This window comes from Spea bombifrons, chromosome 2 (assembly GCF_027358695.1).
Source record: "Spea bombifrons isolate aSpeBom1 chromosome 2, aSpeBom1.2.pri, whole genome shotgun sequence".
NCBI lineage: Eukaryota > Metazoa > Chordata > Amphibia > Anura > Pelobatidae > Spea > Spea bombifrons.
In genome coordinates, this window is record NC_071088.1 from 108,341,076 (window position 1) to 108,363,823 (window position 22,748).

Here is a 22,748-nt window from a genome sequence, read left to right on the forward strand (position 1 = left end):
CACACAGATATGTGCATTGTATGTGAAAGCTTAACACATCTCCTGTGCATTGTGTACATGCACATGTACTCACCGCCAGCCAACTCTAGCACTGGCTTCTAAAAGAGTCCCACTGTGTCTAATGAGAACCACTGCATGCATGCGCAAACAGCACTCCCATTGATTTCAAAGGTAGCACTTTCCTGCCAGTGATTGCAGCCAGCAGAAACTGGAGCAAACTGGGAACATCTCCAGGTAAGTTTTGTTTCTGTATTTTGTACTGGTAAATAATGTATATTTAAGTACTTACAAAGTACTTTAAAATGCATTTTTTGTTGGTGGGGCTGCTGTGGGGAACATTAATTTGTCTCAGATGATTGTGTGCTGGTCAGCAATATGTAAAAATGATGTGTCCTGAAAAACATCACCCTAATTATGGCACTGAAATTGTGCACATTTGCAGAACAGTAAAAAAAAGATTTTTAATTAAAAAGAACACACATAAAAAGGTTTCATTGGACGTCTTTCCATGGTATATATTTTTTTGATTTATTATGTTTTATTGTTTGTTTTTTCCTGCAATAATAACGTTAATAAAAAGCTAGAGAAATGAGGCAAACTATTTGTAATGTGTCATTGTGGAGCTGACATCTTTACTTCCTTAGAGGGAGGAGACTCTCTGTACGTAATGCAGAGTTGCCCTTAAATCCCTTGCAGTTTAAGGAAGTGCAATCTCCAGTTACTGAAAGCTCGAGATCTTTTGAATGCTGTACCTGTAAGTTTGCTATCTGATTTCTATGCTGTATTACGTGCCATGTTATCCTCAATGTATGCTTTTAATGCATATGACTGTTAGCGACACTTTGTAGATATAATAATTTATTCAAAACAGCGTATGAAATCCAGATTCACTAAGAATAACTTCAGTTGCATACAGTGTATTATTAGGAAACACTTGTTTTTTTTTTTTATCTAAAATGCATTAGATAAACAGGTATCATGAACTTCATTTTCAGACTAATAAAAAGAGCTCTTATGTGTTTTATTTTGAAATAAAATATAATAGACATAAGAATGTCTGTTCATTCCATTAGATCTTACATCCTCTTATTCTGCAGTAATATTTAATTACTGTTTCATTTATTTCTCAATTATACGTCAGTGTAGCCAGCAAATATAGGAAAAGCAAACACTGTGAACTACCGGTACTTTTATATCATTCATGTGACACACACCCAAACTCCTTTAAATGGGAGACTCCATGTGAAAACACAACTACCCGTACTGATCTTAAGGCTGGATTCTCAACATGAGATGATGGAAATCATTTATTGTGTAAGAAACCAAAAGTTTGTCAGTTTTGAGATGTGCTGAGAAATGTCCTGAGATATCGGGCACTATATAAATAAGTGTAATGTAAAGCTATCCTGAATGTATGACCAGACCAAGACCTGGTTAAGCTATGCGTCTTTACATCAGCAAAAATGGGAAGACTAGGTAGCCAGGTGGTTCTTATCTTCTGTCAAATGCTATGTTTTTATGAAATTTTCTGCACAGGTTCCAGTGAATTTGTAGTCATACTAGCCAGAGAGGTCACAATGAGAAGTCTGTAAAATAACAGAGTCAAGATCAGAGTCAGGAGAAGCTTTAGTCAAAGCCAGATAGGTCGGCAAATTACCATGCAGGTCTATAGTGGGAACTTAGCAGAGAGTAGGACAGGTACATCGACAGAGCTAGGGCACACTGGCGGATAGCTTTGTTGTAAGTATGAGCACTATCACAATTGAACACTAAGGTGTAGATGACAAAGGTTTAAATAGGTTTTAACCCCTTTAAGTGCCAAAATAGGCAGTGAGACCTTTAAGAGAACCTAACCTGGCACACATACCAGAAGCCACCAGATGTCCACAGATGGAGAAGCTCCATTGGCAGCACATGGAACCAGCTGTCTGCAGATTACATCTTCATGTCAAACATTTTTGCGAATGTGTGGAATACATTTTAATGCTGTAGTTTAACAAAGAATAAAAAAGAGGAAGCACCTTCCCTTTGTCCTACTTAAGGCTTCTATCACAAACAGAAAAGTAGAATGTGATGACAGCGATAAACCTTCTGTCCTTTCTATTTTTAATTTTTTTATTTGCCTGCGTAGTTTAGAGTTATGTACATGCCAAATGCTGTTAAATTCTGTTTCTATGTTAGTCTTTACTTCATCTGCGCTAATCTAGGTATAAACTATCCTTTTTGTAAAGTTTGAACATTCACAGCCTCAGTCTTAAACTGTGGAATAATGTTAAAGTATTTCTCCTTTTTTTTAGTATTTACAGCAAAGCAAGGAATCAGTCCTCAACCCTCAAATACAATTTAAAAGCACCTATCTAAGGCAAAAATATTGGAGATTCCATTATACTTTATAGCCATATGTTGCTTAGTCCGCCACTACGTCAAAGTACCCCAATTCTGGTGAGTCCTGTCTAATCCTAATATGGATGAGTCCATGGAGCTAAATAGAGGGACTGGGCAGCCTTTTAACCCACTGAGTCTCTCCTGCAATTTAAAGCCCTGTCTGGACACTGGTAATGAGGCATGGTCTTAAGGTCTGGTCTGAACCTGCAAACTTTTCATCTTTACCTTACTATATCTGAAGGTTTCTTGTCTCCTTTCTGACTTCTCTTTTCCAATACGATTTTGACATCTCATTTAACTTGTCTCATTTTTGTAAACAGCAAAATTATAACATGGGTCACTCACTATGTAGAGAATTTAGTTTATTATTAAAATAAAAATACATTATAACAGCTAGTTAAGCATGAACTCTATTGGTCTGGCTGTTTAGAAGACAGACATCAGGCTCCAAAGCAGTAATGCAATAACCACACATAGCTACATTTAGTTACGTATACCGAGCAATCCTATTAATAAGTCCATACCTGCAGAGTTTAAAAACAATTTGATGCTCTGTAGAGCTTCATTTTTTTTTCAAATATGTGTGGTAATCTGGAAAATGTCACATTCAATCATTTTTTTTTGTTTTTTTACCAATTTCCATCAATGTTTTTAATTTTTGCTGTAGTCTTGCTGTGTAATGCCTTTTACAGAATAAAATAATCAATGAAGCCCACCTTATCTGTACATTATTTTCCTCTTCTAGGCATCTCCATTAATTTTCCCCCACTCAGTTATCTCTGCTCTTTTGTTACGTTAATAATCTAGTTAATAATTGTTTACTCAAGGGAATTGGCGTTACGTGGCCATTGGTGGATGAAAATATGAATCTCAAAAGAAAAGGTAGAAAAAAAGTAACATTAAATAAAGATATTAACGACAATACTAGTGATAAATGCTTTTGAGTGCTAGATTCAATAACGTTTATTTCCATTTATAATGTGACAGTTTTATATGTATTATAGAGGAAGAAGATAAAGTGCAGCGCTCAATAATTTATAACAAATATATCATAAAAGTGAATAAATAAAATACTGTGCAGTATTCAATAAAATGAATATATCTATTCTTTCAATGTAACACCAATGTGAATAAAGTGTAATCATATACTTAAATTCAAATTGTGGATGATGTCAAGCCAGTTTGTCCAATTCGTTTGTCTCATAGAGGACATCATCCACAATTTGAATTTAAGGATATGTTTTTTACTTACTCTGAATACTGCATACACCTTTGACAATATTATGGCGTGCTACTAATGACTGGGTGATTGATTTAGCCTGCATTGGTTTTATAGTTTCCCAAACCACTTTTTACCCTTTCTCTTAACCTCTGTAGGTATATTATTTATTCTGGGTTTTTTTTAAATGATGGAAGAAATGAGTAGAGAAGAAGCAGTTCTTATCGACCTGTTTGATCCAGGATGCCCTTTGCACAACCAAAGAAATGAAGAAGCTTTGAACTGTGCCCTAAACACTCTTGAAAAATGTTACGGCACAAATGCTCCATTTACATACTTAATGCTCCATCAAGATTCCAGGTGCGTAAACGGGACTCAAGACATATCATTTGTTGCAACAATCCAGCATTTAAAAGTCTTAAAAAATGGGCTTCAAATAGTACGGAATTCAAGCATGGCAGCAATTCTTTATTCAATCAAACAAGACATTGATAGGCTGAACATTAATAAAATACTTGTCTTATTGCCACAGCAAAGAAAGAAGCAAATGGGTATGTTTTTAAATCTTCTGTTTACTGAGATCTATAAATTCAGAATTGAGACATTTGAAGTACACTATGAAACAGACTATGTGAAACATTTAAATGGTGTATCACAAGTAGCCTTGGAGGATTATGAAAAATACACAAGGAGAAGCATCCAGGAGCATCTAGAAAGTCTGGCGCCTCTGAAAGGAAAGCTTGAAATCCTTAAATCATATCTTATCCCAGGTAAGGTTATTTATTTGCCTGGGGTATGTATTGTAAAAACAAACTGTGATCATGGGGATTCTACCTTGGTGAGGATCCATTAGATCTTATGAGCCGCAGACCAGGCCTGGACCGGCCATCTAGCACAAAAGACAAGTGCCTGGTGGGCTGCTGGCACGCAGCGCTGCATAGCCCCCCAAACTGCCGCTCCTGTGACAGACCAGGTGCTGCAGTGTGTGATTGCCAGCTAGATATACCCGGCTGCAAGTTGCATGAGCATAAGAAATGTAATGTGTGACCACACTATCATCACTGCATCAGACAAGAGTATTTTATTGTTGTTATTTTTATTATATATTTATTTATTATATATTTTTAAAGCGTGCCAGCAGATTCTATAGCAATATTACGGTGAGAAGAAATAACCTGCATGATGTATAGTAGACGTGTACACTTGGATTCATACGAATTGCAAACTTACCGAATTTTGGTAAATTCGACAATTTGTACAAAGCAACAAAAGCGAGGCCAGGCCACTTACGAATCAGATCAAAGTAAAGCAAAAAGCTTTAAATTTGTATCCAAAATACGTGAATGTGAGTTCCGGGCAACAAATTTAGTTCTTGAACGGACAGGGAACGCAATTTGTGGCCCAAAAACGAATAGTTTTCAGCCCATCTGCACATGTAGGTGTGTACTTGTTGGAATGTTGATGCGTACAAGTACAAAACCAACCCAGCCCTATTCACAATGTAAAATCACTGTGATGAATTCCTTGGGCTCCTTTACCCATACCCCCTCATGTTAGATTTTGGTAAATCAGAAACTGGATTTGGAAATTGCTTGGCTTTTAAAACTTCCCATGAGTGGGCGTTAAATAAATGACTTGTCTGCCAGTTACCAAATGCTCCCACCTTAAGCTTAGTTAAATTTCAGAAAGCCAGTAGGCAAATTATCTCAAAGAGGAAATGGGCCAAATATTGCAACATTTTACCAGCAAACTATATGTACCAGTAAATTGGTAATATTTGTCAAGAATGCAAATCAATCCAAATGTTAGGACGCTGGTGCTTTACCCTATGAATCCACTAGATGGCGCCATGACCCAAATATTTTTCCTGCTGTGTGAATCAGAAGCAATTAGCATCACTCTTCCTGTCATTTCACATAACTGTGTGTAATGAAGAACAAGCTAATAATACATCAAACACAACTTAGAAAATAAACAGTCATATTTGTAACCAGTGTCAATAGCTTTCATTTTTAATATTTCTTAGTTTACATTATTATTATTATTCCTTACAGAGGACATCTTTCTGCATGGCTATACAACAAGATCAGGAGGCATATCCTACATACCCACCCTCAGTGCACTAAATCTCTTCAGCAGTTCCAGAAGGAGAGATCCAAAGATGGTTGTTGCAGAAAATTTCCGACGGTTAGGTGAAGTTGCCGGATTCAGTCCAAAGAATTATGTCCCTGTGAAGGTAATACAACTTTAGAAAATTACTTCAGTAAATTATTAAAGTGGTAATCCATCACCCTAGTCTACATTCCCTATAACGCGTCCTTGCTTTCAACTGTATTGAGTTTCTCTCTATTAAACCTTGATGCATTTTGTGACATCACGGGTTTCTTATAAGGGTTCCCCCAAACTTCCTTAATTGTAATCAATTTTTAAGTAACCTTTTAAATCTCAAGAATGCGTAACTGTTACATAATGTTTTGAACATATTTTATTCCATTGAATGGTAATTTGCAGTTTTACCTAAATCCAGCATACCCCAAATTATGTACCATGGCGTGTAATTATAAGAATTAGCAATTAAACAAAATAGGGACTAGGACTTGGCAGACTTAAGTACTTCTTGGACCTATTTTTATATTTTTTATAACCATGTATCTTATTTATATATTCTCGATTAAAATCTACCATTAAACCTGAGTGCAAAAATTTGCCAAAATATATTACATTAAATAGGTAATATCACATAATGGTATTTGCAGATTATACACATCTACTCTTAACACTCCAGCCATGCATATGATAGCTGAGTGTCACCTTTATAGATGTATTTTAACCCATGCAAATGCATGGAGGGATTTATCAGTTACCCCAGGAGATGCATTACCATTGCACCAACTAACTCCAGCACACCCAGTTCCAGGGTATCTAACGGGACCCTCTGCAACCTGCTGTATAGGGCATTATACTGTCCCTTTAAGGGGGCACTTTGCTAGTAGCTTATATTTACTTTGGAATTGTATAATTTCATAAACATTTGTAAACTATAGCAAGAGATCCGAGAAACTAATAACGTTAAGACATGGCTAATATAGTTAAAATCAAAGATGACAACATTATGTGTTACTTGTTGGTAGGTGGATCATGCCAATAATGTTTGGATCATGGGAAAACCTCAACCGGACTGCTATGATGGGATAGTAACCAATCAGAGGGGTGTCGTAATAGCAGCTCCTGGCGCTGACTGTATACCTCTTCTATTCTGTGATCCAGTAACCAAGGCATGTGGAGCTGCCCATTCAGGTAAACTCACTGGACCTGCTGAAAACACCACAATCTCCTGACATGTGTGCAATGTAATTTATATTAAATGCCAGGGATTATTAATGACTGGCTAACATCAGTGGTGCCTTGTAAAAACGGTTCCGAGAGGATCAGCATCCTGCAAAGGGGAAGACCTCCCAGGTCAAGGTAATATCCAAAGCACACAAGCTTGGCATTGTAGTTGTTATTTTTGTACTGTATAACACACGTGTGTTTAGCGTATCAATTAGATTACATGTCATCAATTATTTGCTCTAAATTCTACATTATTTAGGAATGATGCAAGGAATGAATGTAAATGTCACCTTTTTACCAAAAAACATTAAAAAAAATGGGCAAAATAAATGGTTCTTGTAAATCAGAAGAAGCCAACAGTAAGCTTGATACAAGCTTATCCTATTGTGTCTCTGTGTAATATCAGCCCTTGGTATTGTCAGATTTTCTTTTGGGATTACTTGGCGAGTGTTCATATATTGATTTCATGTATTTAAAAGCTTTTGTCTGCTTGTCTTCAAATTGTCTATTAATTATCTATGAAGCAGACCATCTGCTATGAATCTCTTTATCCAGTAGGTGGCACTGCAGCACACCAGACTGTTATAAGTTTGCAAATATAATATTTGGAGCACTTTGTGGACATCATGGCAGAACTTGACAAGTCACGGTTACTTTTACTATATTTTCAATCAAACATATGTTATGTGTAATTATTAAAAAAATAATTATAAGTCAAGTATAATATTCATCCCTCACCCCACCTCCCTCCTACATACACGCCATAAAAAGCCTGTAGTAAACACATTATTACTGGATAATGAGCTAGACGAAACAGCTGTGTCCCTAAGAAATGGCAATTAGAAAATGCTTTAATTTGCTTTATGAGACATTTGTGGTGTTATATATTAGCATCATCTCTATGATGAGCAAAATATCTGGAATAAACACTAATTGCACTACATGCAGCCAGTGGCCACATACTAACAGACGGGATCTGGCGGATTAGTGACGTTAAGGGTACGTGGAAGGTGTTTGGCTAGTTTGCCTGATGGCCATTCCAGGCCCTTCTACACTCTATTGTATTATTATTTTTTTTAAATAAATTCATTTTAAATAAATGAACTCATTTACAAGCTATAATTTCTTTGAACACTATTTTCTATTTTAGGTTGGAAAGGTACCCTACTAGGAGTTGCAATGGCCACAGTAAATGCTATGATGTCAGAGTATGGGTCCCATGTGAAGGACATACTCGTGGTACTTGGACCTTCTGTGGGACCTTGCTGCTTTACGCTCTCACAGCAAGAAGCCAAAGCATTTCATGCAATCGACCCTCAGTGTGTTAGGCAGCTTGACTCACCCAACCCCTACATTGACATACGCAGAGCTACTAGGTGAGTCTTTGTACACCTTAACATAATACTCCTTTACCTGTAACATTTAGAGGCAAATGTTTTAGAACTACTTTGCCATGGACTCCAGTTGATTCATTGTTTGTAAGATTATTTTTCTTCATGTTAAGTTGTTACACAATTGTGCTGTGTTTTGGAATTCCTGTGTCAGTAGTGTCAAGGAGTGGTATGATGACACATACGGTCCATTAGAATCAACCATTAAGTGATTGTGCATCACCAACTGCGTTATAGCATGCATCAAAGAGCAAAACAACCAGGATCAATGCATCTATTAAAGTATACGGTATATTTTGCATGTTTTTCAAGTGAAATACTTTATTTCTATGTTTGCTTTCATACTTGTTAATGTATGGGCATGTGTGTTGTCTGGTCTATGACAAATGTCAATATTTGTCAGTGGCATCCTTGGGCTTAATTACTGGAGAAAACAAAGGTGAACTGAAAACTGGTAATTCCTCTATTTACTAGCTAACAAAATATAAGATATTGCAGACTTTGTTTGAAACTAAAATATAGATATATTAAAGAAATATATTCATTTTTAAAAAATACAGTTTTTAAGACACAAGAGGCAGGTTGGACACATTTCTATTCAAATAACGATACTGTTTTATTCCGTCTAGAATTAAAAGAGCACTTCAGCCATCTTATGTGTTTTAATTGGTATGATCGCTGAGTGGTTCCTTTAATTAAAAGCTTTTCCTCACTTGCAGAGTACCCCCTCTTATGCATTTGCCTCCTCTTTTCCTGCCCCCAGTTACTTGCCTTGCAGGAGATGTGTTCGACTTACGCATTCATGCTGCGTGTGCCCATGTGCCAAACTCACTACCAACCAGCTGCAATGCTGACTCAAGAGAGTTTTAGGGGGTCTCACAAGTCCCTTTGTGTGCATGTGCAGAAAGCGCTCCCATTGATTTCCTACCACTGCTTTGTCGTCCTTCCCTGCCCCAATAGCAATTATAGAAACCTACGTAAATAATTTTAAAATAAGTGTGCCGGGTGTTAACCAAAGTTGGGGAAGGGGTGGTTGCCCAACAAGATTGACTTTAGTGTTTCTTGTAGAAAGAAAGAAAAAAAAAAAAAGCACTTGCTCTGCATCCAACGGAAGATGGATTTCCACGACGACTTCATCAGCAAAAATAGAAAGCGTTTAGCTTCATATAGAACCGCTCATTATACTTTCCATGGTTGATTTTAAAGGAAACTCAGAATTACGCTACTCCAGCAAAAGTCTGACTTTATTTTAAACTAAGTCCCTTTGGAAGTATGCAATTTCTGCTAAAAGTAAAACAAATTTTAAAAAAATAGAAACACACAATTTTGTTGCTTGTTAGTACAGGAAATGAAATTGAAGTTTAACCAAACTGGTGTAGTGTTACAAGCAGGGTTCCTGTGTAAATATTGAGTCTGCTTGTCTCTGCGCTATTGCAGACACACCTGACTAAGCTCAGTTTATGATCCGGATTTTCTGGGAAATACCGATTAGTATTTCAATGGCATTAAACTGGTTTTGTTTGGTAATTACAGTGAAAGTAAAATGCTCAGTTCAGGAGAAGTTTCCATAGATACTCAAATCTCAGTATAAATATTTTCCCTTTCCGCCTTCGTGGACTGTTGAGATAGTGGAAAGTATTTGCTTCGGGGCAGGATTCACATCACTCCTAGCCTGCAGAATGCTTTTTATTAGCAAAAAAAAGATTTATTTTAAAATCAGCTGTGTAATGATCACCAATTGTTACTTCTCATTTCCCAATAACCCATTGTTAATTGATTTTTCAGTACATTTACATGTACGCATGTGGACAAGAGGTGAAATATATGTGACATTTAAGCTTGGTTATACACACTGGCATCCTTATACATATCACAGAGCTGGCTACAGGATTTTAGGGACTCTAACCAAACAGATTTAACAGAAACAGCGAATAACCAGTAAATCATAAAAAAATATAGGATTATACCACAGTATATAATCTTTGTACTATAGATTAAGGTGGGCCTTAATCATATGTGTTTTCTTCTAATATGCTGGTGCATTTAGGTATGGCATCACTAAATAACCTATACTTCTGTAGATTTGCAGTGATACACTCATACATACACACACTTACCCTGGCATCCATACATATATATAAGAAAGCATCTAGAAATGCCACAATATTACCATTTGTTGTGCTAGTACAAAGTAACCATCACTGCTCCTTGTTGGACAACGCAGCAGAGACTTTGCTAGTGAGGACAGAGGTCACTTGCTTCTACCACCAGCCGCTGCAGCGCACCTTTGCTGCAGGGCATCTCGCCCTGCTTCATGGGGACAGCATAGACTTGTGGAGCCTGCAGCACGATGGTTTTAGAGTTTTGCTCAATGAGCCTCCTGATAATGTTAAGTATGATAAACAATAAATAAATGATAATGCTTGATATTTGTCAAGGGCAGTTTAATCACTGATCAACACGGATACCCAAAAAGCACTTCACTATAAACAGTCTTGTAGCCAAGGAGTCAAAGAGGATGCAGCTGTGACCCGATTGCTCTGTAACTCCTGTGGATTCTGGATGTTTATGATTTAGAGGGCAAGTAGGGTGATCTGCGTCTTTCTCAGAACTGATCTGCCTTAACAGCCCCCATATTATTCCCATGTTAGTAGGGATTCTAGATCATGATTCTCAGAGCCTCTTCATGTGCCAGCATGTGATAGAGAAGAGGAGTCTATATCTATATACCACTAGGGAGGGAGCTCTGTCTGTTGCATCATGGTGACATGTAAACAAACAGAAGGGGGTAAAACCTAGACTTGCGTAGGATAAGATTTTTTTATCTTCTGGGATGTCTTTCTGCATTTCTACTAGAAGTGTTCCTCAAATTATAGGAAACAAAACCAGTTGTACAGATTTAAAGCTTTCCAATAGACCTTATTCAACAGAATGGCAATTGTAGTTGTTCCCTACTGCTTTTAATATATGTTAAAGAAATTGGGCATATCTCTCGGTCATTAAATAAACCATTTCCGGAAGTTCTATATCTTACAGTGAGTTAAATCTTATTCAGCCGATTGGCGTGACTTTCCTTACACCTAATGTTATATGACACTGGTTAACAGAGTTCTGGTGCTAAATATTTTATGAAAGTTGCTCAGCTCATTATGAAGAAGCCATTTTCAGTGCAAGATTATGCAATATTAATTCATTTGGTTTGAAGCCATATTGGAAAAACCTATGAACACGTGATTACAAATAATGGTCAGTTGTGCTCATTATCCTTGCATTTACAGTATTGGCCGTGAGGATGTTGAAAACCAAAATGTGTTACGAGTTACACAGACCATCCTCTTTAAGAGGGAGTCTTCAGGACCTGTTGAATATCTTTAGTAATACATCCAAGTATTATGTCACTGACCTGCCTAGCAACATCGCTGTAGCTCTAGAGATTAAATAAGGTTAAACCGTTTTGTTGTGTCAAATATTCATAAAACAACATGTTGAAATACAGTCATTATTTATTAATTGACAGCACTGCATCCACTCATAAAAAATGTGTTCTTGTTTCAAAGCCCACTACGCCTCTTCTGCATCACTTTATGAACTGTCTGGCTAACCCTCTATCCCAACCTTTAAAAAAAAGGTAAATACAAAGCATGCACATGAAAAAATACGCAACAAAGTGCACGTACAGATTGTTCTTACATGCAAAAGGGTACGTACCTGTTCAAAGAAAGGCCAAATTGTAATACTGGCGATAAAGGGGTTGATTGTCTTTCCATGATTAATAACATATCCTCTCCCTGCCCTGTAAAGTAATTCTATGAAATTGCTTGAATATTTTGTAGCGGCCAAAATGTAATTGAATATAAACCTGGAATTTAGTGTTGCGCAATCCTGTTTGTCGATGTAATTTGCTGGTATAGAATTCTAATCTTTGTTATGCAGAAGACCAGCCTTTTAAAGCTGGCTTGGGCACAGGTGGTAGGGTAATTGGTTCAGTTATCTGTGAAACATTAAACCATTATCTCCCTTCTGTTCTCTGTGCGGCTTTTGTTTGCATAATAACTGTCTGGGGCCTTTATATCTATTGTTGGCTGGGTTGTCATTAGGGAGAGCGTTGAAGTCAGACCTTCCCGGTGTTAGTATTTGTGAAGCCCAAATCATATTTCTAGACTATTAATAAAAATAAGGTCAAGAATTTATGCAGCCAGTTTTAACCTGAAGATGTTCGCTGCACTACTTAAAATTGTCCATGTATTCAGAGCACAAATCACGCACAGTGTGAATATATCACTTTTCATAAATATTATACTTTACAGTACCGATGCACTAAATCAACTTTTTTATATTGTTAGTAGAAGTAAAATATATGGAAACATAGCACTAGATAAGATTTTTATGGTTATTTCTCTAAATTAACTTATTCCTTCCCTTTTGTTAAGTAAACACTCTTTTTGTTGATCTGAACTTACAGTCTTTGAAACAGTTGGTTGAAGAGAAAGCACATTTACAAGCTGGATGTCATTAAATATTAGATATTTAGAGGGTCAGAGCTTTAGATGTAATGTAACAAAGTTTTACAGAGAGAGTTTTAGATAAATTGAACAACCTCCCAAGTTGTAGAGGCTAATAAGCATATGACTACCTTAAATATATTTATGTCTGAGTCTTTACATCACAAAAAGACTAAAGAGGAAGGGAAACAGGTGAGCCCCTAGATCCTGGCATAACAGCCTGGACAAATCCGCCTAGGGGTACAATCTGGAACATAGAAAGTCCAGACAGCTGTCTAGATAAATGTTCTGCTGAATGAGTTAATGATAAACAAAATGAGTCAATATTCAATCACAAAAAAGGAGATGGGAATTTGTGAAGTTCTGTAGTACTGATTATGCCGCCTCTGTGTACAGCATCTGTCCAGAGAAGGGGAATTAATCAATGCATAGCCACGTATTACTAATTCTCACAAGGTGACCGGCAACACAGTGAAATGATTTTCATATGCATCACATGCTGTGTCTATTATAAGGGTTCTGCCAGTTTGAAATTGGGATTTGGGGAGATACATGTGCATACAGGGTTCATATAGAGTTTATTCAGCAGAACATGCAATCTAATCATAGTTATTAATTTCCAACTAAGCTTCTTTTAGGTTATTTGTTGGTTTCTTAAAAGCTATTTTTTTTGGCTCGCTATGTCAATTACATGGAAAATTACCCAATATTATCAGCCAGTGTAATAGAAAATGTTGCAAATGCTGTTTTGTTTTATATTTATGGTCTTTCTCGAGATACAGTCTCCTTTTGTTTGCCTTTTCTAGGATTTCCTTTTCACTCCCGTGGGATGTGTTTTCTTGTGTGCACGTGGTAGTACTGAAAATAATATAGCATATTACAACAAAATGTAAAAGGTGCTGTACCATTAAAAACTGTTTAAGGGACTCATATGTTTCCTGTATAGAACCATTAAGGAATGTGCGCGCACAACAGATAAAGAGTCAATTAAATAGTTGGGGATTCTGCTGAATTCTTCCATGTAATTTTAAGGAAAAACCAAGCAAAAGTGTAAAGGATTCACGCAGCTGTGCCATTTTTAATTTCTTCTGAAACTGTAATCACATAAAAACAATGCAGAAGCTTTTCTTTAGTTTCTACAGCAAGAACCCATGAGTACATTTATGTCACATGACAATTAAGTACAGCCCCGGGAGGATTCATAATTAATTCAGTTTGATGTGGCCAATTCAAAGCTTTTGAATCATTCGGAAAAGAGTAGCTTTCCGCACTGATGACTTAGTGGCCTATGCTGCATCATCGAGAGAGAGGGAAAGAAACGGTAACATATGGTTTTTTTTTTTTAATTTTGTTTAGATTAATTATATTGAATGTGACAGTGTGTCAGTTATAGAAGCATATAAACAGTCTGATATGTGATTTGCATTTTTTTCTTTGTTGTTTAAGAATTCTTCTAGAACGTGGAGGTATTCTGCCAGAACATATCCAGGATGAGTCGGTCGCTGACAAGAATCAGAACCTTACCCTCTGTACCTCCTGCCACCCAGACAAATTTTTTTCCCACGTTCGAGATGGCACAAATTTCGGCACTCAAATTGGCTTCATATCAATTAAAGAATAACACAAGAAGGATGGTGACGTTAATGCCACATTTATCCTGCAGATAAGGAAGAGGTGATAAAGCATGCGTCATTTAAACAGATCTGTCATTTTCCCAAATCCTACACATTAATAAAAAAATAATAATAATAATAATAATTTCCTTTTAAACTCTGTACCATACATATATGTATATGTTCCAAACACATTAACAGAAAAGGTTTACGTGATGTCTCCCCACAACAGAATGTTGGCACTGGTGCTTTTTCCACCATATTGTGCAGGATTGCCACCTGGACAGCTGAACACTTCCTCTTACATTTTTGACAAATGTTTTTTTCTGACAAGTTCATTTAAGGTCATAAATTGACCTAGTGGGAAGTATGATAACAATATATCCAGATGTGTTATGCATAACAGTGTAACAAACAGTTTAACAAACAATTTTCTTGAGGGAGTCATACACGTTGGCATCACTTTAATTAACATTGGACCACAACACAGTTTATTATTGTTAGAATCTATTTATAAAACATATGAGTAAACAATATTCTTCTGTTAAAAAAAATATTCTGATGAACAGTAATATGCTACAGCTTGGAGCAACCATTTTACTCTACAGACAGTTTAATGTCACTCATAGCCTCACCAAAGAATAAGGCATATTAAAGTACTTTATATGAGTGCTTTAATATGCTTTCTTTAAAACTTAAAAATAATCAAAAACTTACCATAAGGAGAAGCTCAAGAGCGTAACTAGAAATCACAACCCCAACTTCACCAAGCAAAATGTCCTACAATGCCAAATTTGGCCCCAAGCAGCTTGTCAGTGCCATCCTAACCTCCAAACACTCTGCCTGTGCCATCATTGTCCCCAAACAGTTTGCCTGTGCCTTTTTTGGCCCTTGCAACATACACTCTGGCACACATACGTAAACACACTTACACATATTTACACATGCTAACACACATACATATCCTTACACATATACTTACTCTTACAAGCACACATGTACACACTCCCACAAAGTTCGAAGCATAGCATTGTCCAAAATGTCTTTGTATGTCCACTTGGAACAGTTTGGGAAGGCACTATTCTAACAAGGCCCGCACAGAGCCCAGACCTCAACCCCATCGAACACCTTTGGGATGAACTGGAATGGAGATTGAGAGCCAGGCCTTCTGGTCCAACATCTGTGCCTAACCTCACAAATACTCTACTGGATGGCTGGGCAGTAATTCCCACAGAAACTCTCCAAAATCTTCTGGAAAGTGTTCCTAGATGAGTGGAAGCTGTTATAACTGGAAAGGGGGAACCAACTACATATTAATGTCTGTGTATTTTGAATGTGATATCATGAAAATCCCTGTTGGTGTAATGGTCAAGTGTCCCAATACTTTAGTCCATATAGTGTGTGTGTATATATACACCCACTGGCCACTTTATTAGGTACACCTTGCTAGTACCGGGTTGGACCCACTTTTGCCTTCAGAACTGCCTTCATTCTTCATGGCATATTTTCTACAAGGTGCTGAAAACATTCCTCCGAGATGTTGGTCCATATGGACATGATGGCATCACACAATTGATGCAGATTTGTCAGCTGCACATCCATGATGCGAATCTCCTGTTCCCCCACATCCTAAAGGTGCTCGATTGGATTGAGATCTGGTGACTGTGCAGGTCAATGGAGTACAGTGAACTCATCGTCATTCTCAAACCAGTTTGAGATGATGGTAGCTTTCTGACATGGTTCGCTATCCTGCTGGAAGTAGTCATCAGAAGATGGGTACACTGTGGTCATAAAGGGATCGACAGAGTCAGCAACAATACTCAGGTAGGCTGTTGCATTAAAACAATGCTTAATTGGCCTGAAACGTTGATACAAGGCAGGATGGATCTGACCATCTGAATGCCGCAGTTGGAATTGAGACTCATCAGACCAGGCAATGTTGTTCCAGTTTTCCATTGTTTAATTTTGGTGAGCCTGTGCGAATTGTGGCCTCAGTTTCCTGTTCTTAGCTGACATGAGTGACACCTGGTGTGGTCTTCTGCTGCTGTAGCCCATCTGTTGAACGTGTTGTGCGTTCAGAGATGGTATTTTCCATACTTTGGTTGTAGCGTGTGGTTATTTGAGTTACTGTTGCCTTTCTGTCATCTTGAACCAGTCTGCCCACTCTCCTCTGACATCAACAAGGCATTTTCGTCCACACAACTGCCACTCACTGGATATTTTCTATTTTTCGGGCCATTCTCTGTAAACCCTAGAGATGGTTGTGCATGAAAATTCCAGTAGATCAGCAGTTTATAAAATACTCAGACAAGCCTGTCTGGCACCAACAACCATGCCACGTTCAAACTCCATTCTGATGCTCGGTTTGAACATAAGAAAGTTGTCTTGAGAATAGGAATGTCCTCATGCCTAAATGCACTTTACTGCAATGTGATTGGCTGATTAGCTATTTGTGTTAACAAGCAATTTAACAGGTGTACTTTAACAAGTGGCCAGTGAGTGTATATAAAATTGACTAGAACGATGATTGCAACATATTTGTGATTTTGGCCACTAGGTGGCACCTAAAGGATTTATATAACTACTCAGAAAAGAAAATGCTAGAAAACTGACGGGAAGTGAGGGAATTGTGTGTAGCTGATTGGAATATCAGATAAATATAACTATTATTGCATACAAGGAAGCACTTGAGCATTGAGTATATCTGTACATTGCATTGTACATTATGCCAACATGTACTGAATTCTAAATACAAATATGTTAAGAATTCTAACTTCAATTACATTTGGATTCCGAATTCAGTATTTTACTGACATAGGGAAGCCCTGTACCCACATGATCATTATATTAAATAGCTATCAGTAATGGGTAAAATATTACCCATATTTGCATTTGGTAGGGATTGGTGAGGTACATTACAGTTGTTTATGTAGCGCCAGCAGATTCCGTAGCACTGTTGCAATCAGAGGAATAAAATAAAATCACACACATTAATAAACTGGTACAAAAGGAAAAGAGGCCCTGTTCTTGCAAGCGTACAATCTACTCAGCGGTTAAGGGGAACTGAAGGAGGAGAGGGCTGCTTGGATGGGGATGAGTTGATAGAGTCCGTGTGATCTGTAGATGGCTTGATTAAGATGATGGCTGTTGATTGCACGGGGAGATGGTGTTTAGTTCCCTGCCATTTCCTCCCAGTTTAACTTCAGTGTAACTCTTATTTGTCCTCTTATAAAGACTATGTTTGGAAGGAGGCCACTGCAGCTACATTTCCAAGCAAGTATTGTGCATCTGTGGGCAGCTGGTTTGGGTAGAATTTGTAAATTTGTGGAGAGGAGAAATGAAAGTGCTCAGAACAATTAATGTTATTGTTGTGCCTCTTTGAGGCACAGATCTTAGCTTCTAAATCTGAACCATTCATTTTAAACCGGGCATCCCCAAAACAATAGCATTGATTGAAAAAGAGTTATTTCAATAGTTTACTTAGTAATGCAAAAAACTATGGTCCAGACAGTCCACCTGTGACTACAGAGAGTCAGAGATATTGTTTTTACAAGAGAAACTCACAAGGCCTATGCTTGACAAAATGCAACTCCCCTGCCCGGAAATTGAAAATAGCTCAGTGAAAGCAGTGCTTCACCCAAAACTATGGGTGAATCCCTGCAAGTTCCCATGAATGCAGATATACAAGGGGTGATGTATATACTATTTTATTTAATTACAATTGAATGAAAAATTTTTATTTACCTGTGCTGCAGTTTACTTAATGAGACAGCAGCAGCAGGTATGACTGAGGATTGACAAGCCCCCAGGGCACAACTATTACACAGCTGTATAATACACACAATGATAACCTGGTCTGCCTCATTGGCCCTTGTTCTCTGGTAACTCACATATGCACTGGCTCAAACTTACATACGTTAACACACATACACACTCACAGTTACACATACTTAAACTAAAACACATGTATACATACTCACTAATACACACTTACACATGCATACTAACTCACAGTCCCTCTCACACACATATTCATGCTCACACCCATTTACACATGCACATTAATGCTAACACACAAACATTTGTGCCTGCAAGGCACTGTTACATAAAAAGATTAAGCAGCTGCTTAGGGTATCCATTGGTCTAAAAGCCCCCATAAGAGTACGTGGGAGGGGTGAGACACTGATCACTCTAACATGCATATCTCTAGAATGTATCTTGTTCATTAACCTTCTTGTGGTTATAAGTATAATATTCTTTTATGTATAATTACCTATTTTCACCAAATGTATTTAATATAGACTCTTGTAAATCCTCCTAAAACATAGAGCCGCTCTTGATCACAACTAATACTGCATGTTTTGAATTTTTCAGTAACCAGAATTGTCACAGATTGCTGCTTTGATTATTTAATATAACTCATAAACTTTCAAACAATATTTCCACAGCTTAATGTGATTGTGTAGAGCCAGGCCATCACGTCATATACATCCAGCTTGTTGTTATGCTTTGAATGATGTGATGTCCTCTCAAAACTAATCAATAATCCACTAATTAGTTTAATAATTTCCTAATCACATTGTTCTTATTTTTTCAGTTACAAGAATACTTTTAAGAATTATTATTTTTGATATATAATAGGAGCTATATTTATGAAAATGATTCATTTTCATATTTGCCAAAAAGAAGGGAGGTGTGATGGGGAGTAGACAAAAGGGTATTGCCACTACAGCAGGTATATTCACTTTAAGTGTAAGAAGGCGCAGAGAACTACGGTGTGAATACAATACAGAGGGAATACCAAGTGAATACAAGCACAAAGCATCTGCGTGTATGTATAAGCAATATCATAATTGTGAGATATGCCATAAAAACATGTCTGCCAAGACTTTGGAAGGGAGGATAGGAAAAAGGTGGAGGAAAGGGTGGGAGATGGAAGGGGGAAAAAAGGGGGAAGAGAAGAATACAGAGAAGTGGAGGGATGAGTAGACAACTAGAGAGCTATGATCTCTTTCAGAGTGGGAGAGAGTGACAGGATTTATGCTGTACTATTGTCAATGTCTTGTTCAGTGTATAGTGGTGGGAGTTATGCCGTAAAGTAGATCATAACTCCCATCACTATATACTGAGCCGTGCATAACATGATATGAATGTAAATAGTGCCAGCAGATTTCATAGCCCTGTTACAATAAGTCAGTAAAATTAAAAATCACATATCACTCTGACACAAAAAGAAAAGAAGGCCCTGCTCTTGTGAGCTTACAATCTAGTTGACGGTGGTACAACCTAACTCCTATCACTATATACCACCGTCAATGTCTGTCTCAGGGTGATCATATTGGCCATGTTTTCCAGGATATCTATACGTTTTTCATATTGATGACCAGCACATCATCCATACTGCAGGGCAGCACTTTATCTGGTCTGTTCAGTAATAAGTGAAAATTATATGTGTCCTGGAAAACATGGCTGATGTGGTCACCCTATTCTAAATATATAATGATAGTAGTTATCCTGTACTACCGCTACTAGGTACTCTAGGTACGTCCCTGAGTGGAGTACAATCCAATTTGAGTACCAAAGCCCCAAGAGGCGGTCAATTGGATTCAAGGCAACTAGGTTCACCAGTTCCTCTACTGCCCTTGTCTCCTTCACCCGGTCAACCCACTACCTAGTAGATTGGACTTGTTCAGTCTTCCAATGTAGTGGGATCATGCATTTTGCTGCATTAAGGAGATCTATTGTAAGAGAGCACTTATAGGTAGACACCCCCGCATGGGTGTAGTGGAAAAGCATCGCACAAAGAGCCAGCGGAGTTGAAAAAAGTCCCCTCTCCATATCTACCAGGAAGTCTGGATTCTAGGCCAAAGACAGCATCGGCGCAGGGTATGTTGAAAGATTCCCCCCAACCCCTCTCAGCCACCAGATGAGAGGAGTGGCCCAGATAAAGGGGTGCGGGGAAACCACCTCCTCAACTGCAATAGGGACCTCCAGTGCTGAGGCCGGCTCCTGGCTAGTAGTCCTGCGCACATGAGTCTCCAAGTAATACATGCAACAGACGCCTGTGATCTCTGCCAGTTTGTGGGTAATCTTCCCCGTTGTCGTTTCCATTTTATGTATAGGTGTTGTTGTTGCTTCTTGTGTGCATTTGTCGCCATGTGAGTAAAAGAAACCTTTAGTGAGTATAAAAGAACGCTGGATGCTTCCAAACATCAAATGGGAAAGAAGGCTATCTGTTGGGATACTGTAACAATTTCTGCAGAGGGAGATCGTTCTCATGGAAATAATGATCCAAGGTCTGTCTCACTTCCATGACCACTAGAGAATCCGACAGGAGCACCACACTGAGCCTTCAAGTTGTTCGAAAAGGCCTGATGATGGGTGCACTCAGAACCAGGGAAACTAGGGAATGATTGGAACACTCTGCTGATGCGATGGCTGCACTGACAATGAGATCCAGGTGGTAGTGCTTCATAAAATTAGGAGCCTATCTGTGACTAAATCCCATGCAGTGGGGAATAGAACATGTAGCCCCTCTCCTCCTAACAGTCCACCAATCGTTTGCTACGCAGCGTGGAGCAAAATTTACGGAATGTGCGTGACCCCACTCAAAGTGTCAACCCTAGGGTCCAATGAGATGTTCAAGTCACCTCCAACACTAGCACTCCTTCATTAAACCCTGTCAAGGAACCCATGATGAAGGCAAAAGCCTTGTGTTTTTGCCTATTTGGCAGATAGACATTAGCAAATGTGTATGAGAAACCCGCTATGGATCCATCGAGAAAAATCTACCCTCTGAGTTAGAAAGCCAGTCCACCAGCAGAAAAGGAGTGTGTTTGGAGAGGAGAATTGCCACAACCTTGAATTTGCTTGAGGTATTGTTGCTATAGAATGCTAACGAGAAAAGGTGATTGCATAAATGAGGGGCGTCATTGCCCCTGAAATGCTTTTCCTGTACAAGCACAACTGAGGCTTTCCTACATTTGAAATCTCGTAAAGCTCTGGACCTTTTTTGGGTTGGTTTAAGCCTCTAGCATTGATTGAGGTTAGTACTAGATTAACCTGAGTATAACGGACATGAGAAAGGGCTCGACCCCCTGTTCGTAAACCCATTCCACCCACAACAGAACCGAATAAAGGAGGAACCATTGGAAATGATTAACACCAATCAATTTTAAAAAATGGAAGCCAGATACATAAGCGGAGGCCACCAAATGATATAAGAGAAATGCCCCGAGTGGCTCAGAAGCCCCATAACTGCACACTAAAACTAAAAAAAAACACATTAGGTACAGGCAGTCTTGCTTTTAAGCTTACAATCTAGAATACTACTGAACAAAGATAACATTAAGAAATAATCAATGTATTAAAATATAACTGAAAGTCTTACTTCTTTCCTCACACCAGACGCTGTCATATATGTATACTTTGACCATTAGATACAGAAGAAATTCAATGTCACTAGCATTTAGTTACACAGATACTTCTTGTTGGTGCATGGTAGAACAACATGCCAAGATAAGACCTTCATGTTTATATTGAAAAACATAGGGAAAAATGTTTGTTCAATGTTGTTGAAATGTTTGTTTAATAAAAATTATTGCTGGAAATCAAGTGGCAGTCATCTGTAAGTCACAAATGTACTATGGTAATAACTACTTTAATATCTAGGAGGTGAATGCTAGTTTTATTTTTATAGTTCAATAGTTTTTAAGTTTAGTGTCAGCTCAAATGAAACCAGAGGTATGCTCGAGGAAGACGATGCTAGAGATGCGGAAGACTTAGAGGCAGCAAATATTTTTGGATGAATGGAACTCCCAGTTTAAATTGTAGGGTTTACAAAGTAAAACAATTAGAGGGTAACTGTGATAGACAGGAGTAGGATTGACGATAGGGTAAGCCTCAGTTAAGGCTGTGTTAATCTTTCCCAAAAGAATGACGCACGCTGAGTCATCATGACAAAATATTTTTGAACATTTCATATGTATTAATAGTTAGAAAATAACTAAATGGATCACGTACTACAGAAAGTTTAAAGGTAAAACTTGCACCCACCCAAAACACCAATTAGAATGGCAGTCGGACCCACATTTTTTACATTTCAGTTAATAGAAAGGAAAATTGAATTTGCTTCAATGACCACTGTCAAATCCAAGCGGCATTAGTCAGTCAGTGGTAGTGGGTATCTGTTCATGTATAGCTGGGGGAGCTTGCAGTAGCTCAACCCCAACACTGCATAGGCCAGCAAGAGTGTAGGTATATGAGTCGGAGCAGACCCAAGGCAAAGCCACCAAGCTGGCTCAAA

General features: G+C 38.0%; 1 protein-coding gene across 2 annotated transcripts; it reads left to right on the forward strand.

Annotated features, from left to right (window-relative positions):
* Nucleotides 1-719: 719 nt before the first annotated feature.
* On the forward strand, nt 720-14,588 carry LACC1 (laccase domain containing 1). Of its 2 annotated transcripts, XM_053457651.1 has the most exons (6): nt 720-754; nt 3,802-4,374; nt 5,659-5,840; nt 6,736-6,901; nt 8,088-8,313; nt 14,277-14,588. In XM_053457651.1, exons 2-6 carry the CDS (start codon nt 3,804-3,806, stop codon nt 14,449-14,451), a joined length of 1,320 nt encoding a protein of 439 aa, XP_053313626.1. In that variant the 5' UTR covers nt 720-754; nt 3,802-3,803; the 3' UTR covers nt 14,452-14,588. The 2 variants fall into 2 exon arrangements, with proteins under 2 accessions (XP_053313626.1, XP_053313625.1); XM_053457650.1 differs by lacking the exon at nt 720-754 and having other exon boundaries at nt 3,772-4,374.
* Nucleotides 14,589-22,748: the final 8,160 nt, after the last annotated feature.

What these genes read in the sequence shown, in the direction of transcription:
- LACC1 (XM_053457650.1), top strand. Translation starts at nt 3,792, where the DNA reads ATGATGGAAGAAATGAGTAGAGAAGAAGCAGTTCTTATCGACCTGTTT. An exon ending in AGAATTATGTCCCTGTGAAG is followed by an intron (nt 5,841 to 6,735) that starts GTAATACAACTT and finishes ACTTGTTGGTAG; the next exon opens with GTGGATCATGCCAATAATGT. An exon ending in GACATACGCAGAGCTACTAG is followed by an intron (nt 8,314 to 14,276) that starts GTGAGTCTTTGT and finishes TTGTTGTTTAAG; the next exon opens with AATTCTTCTAGAACGTGGAG.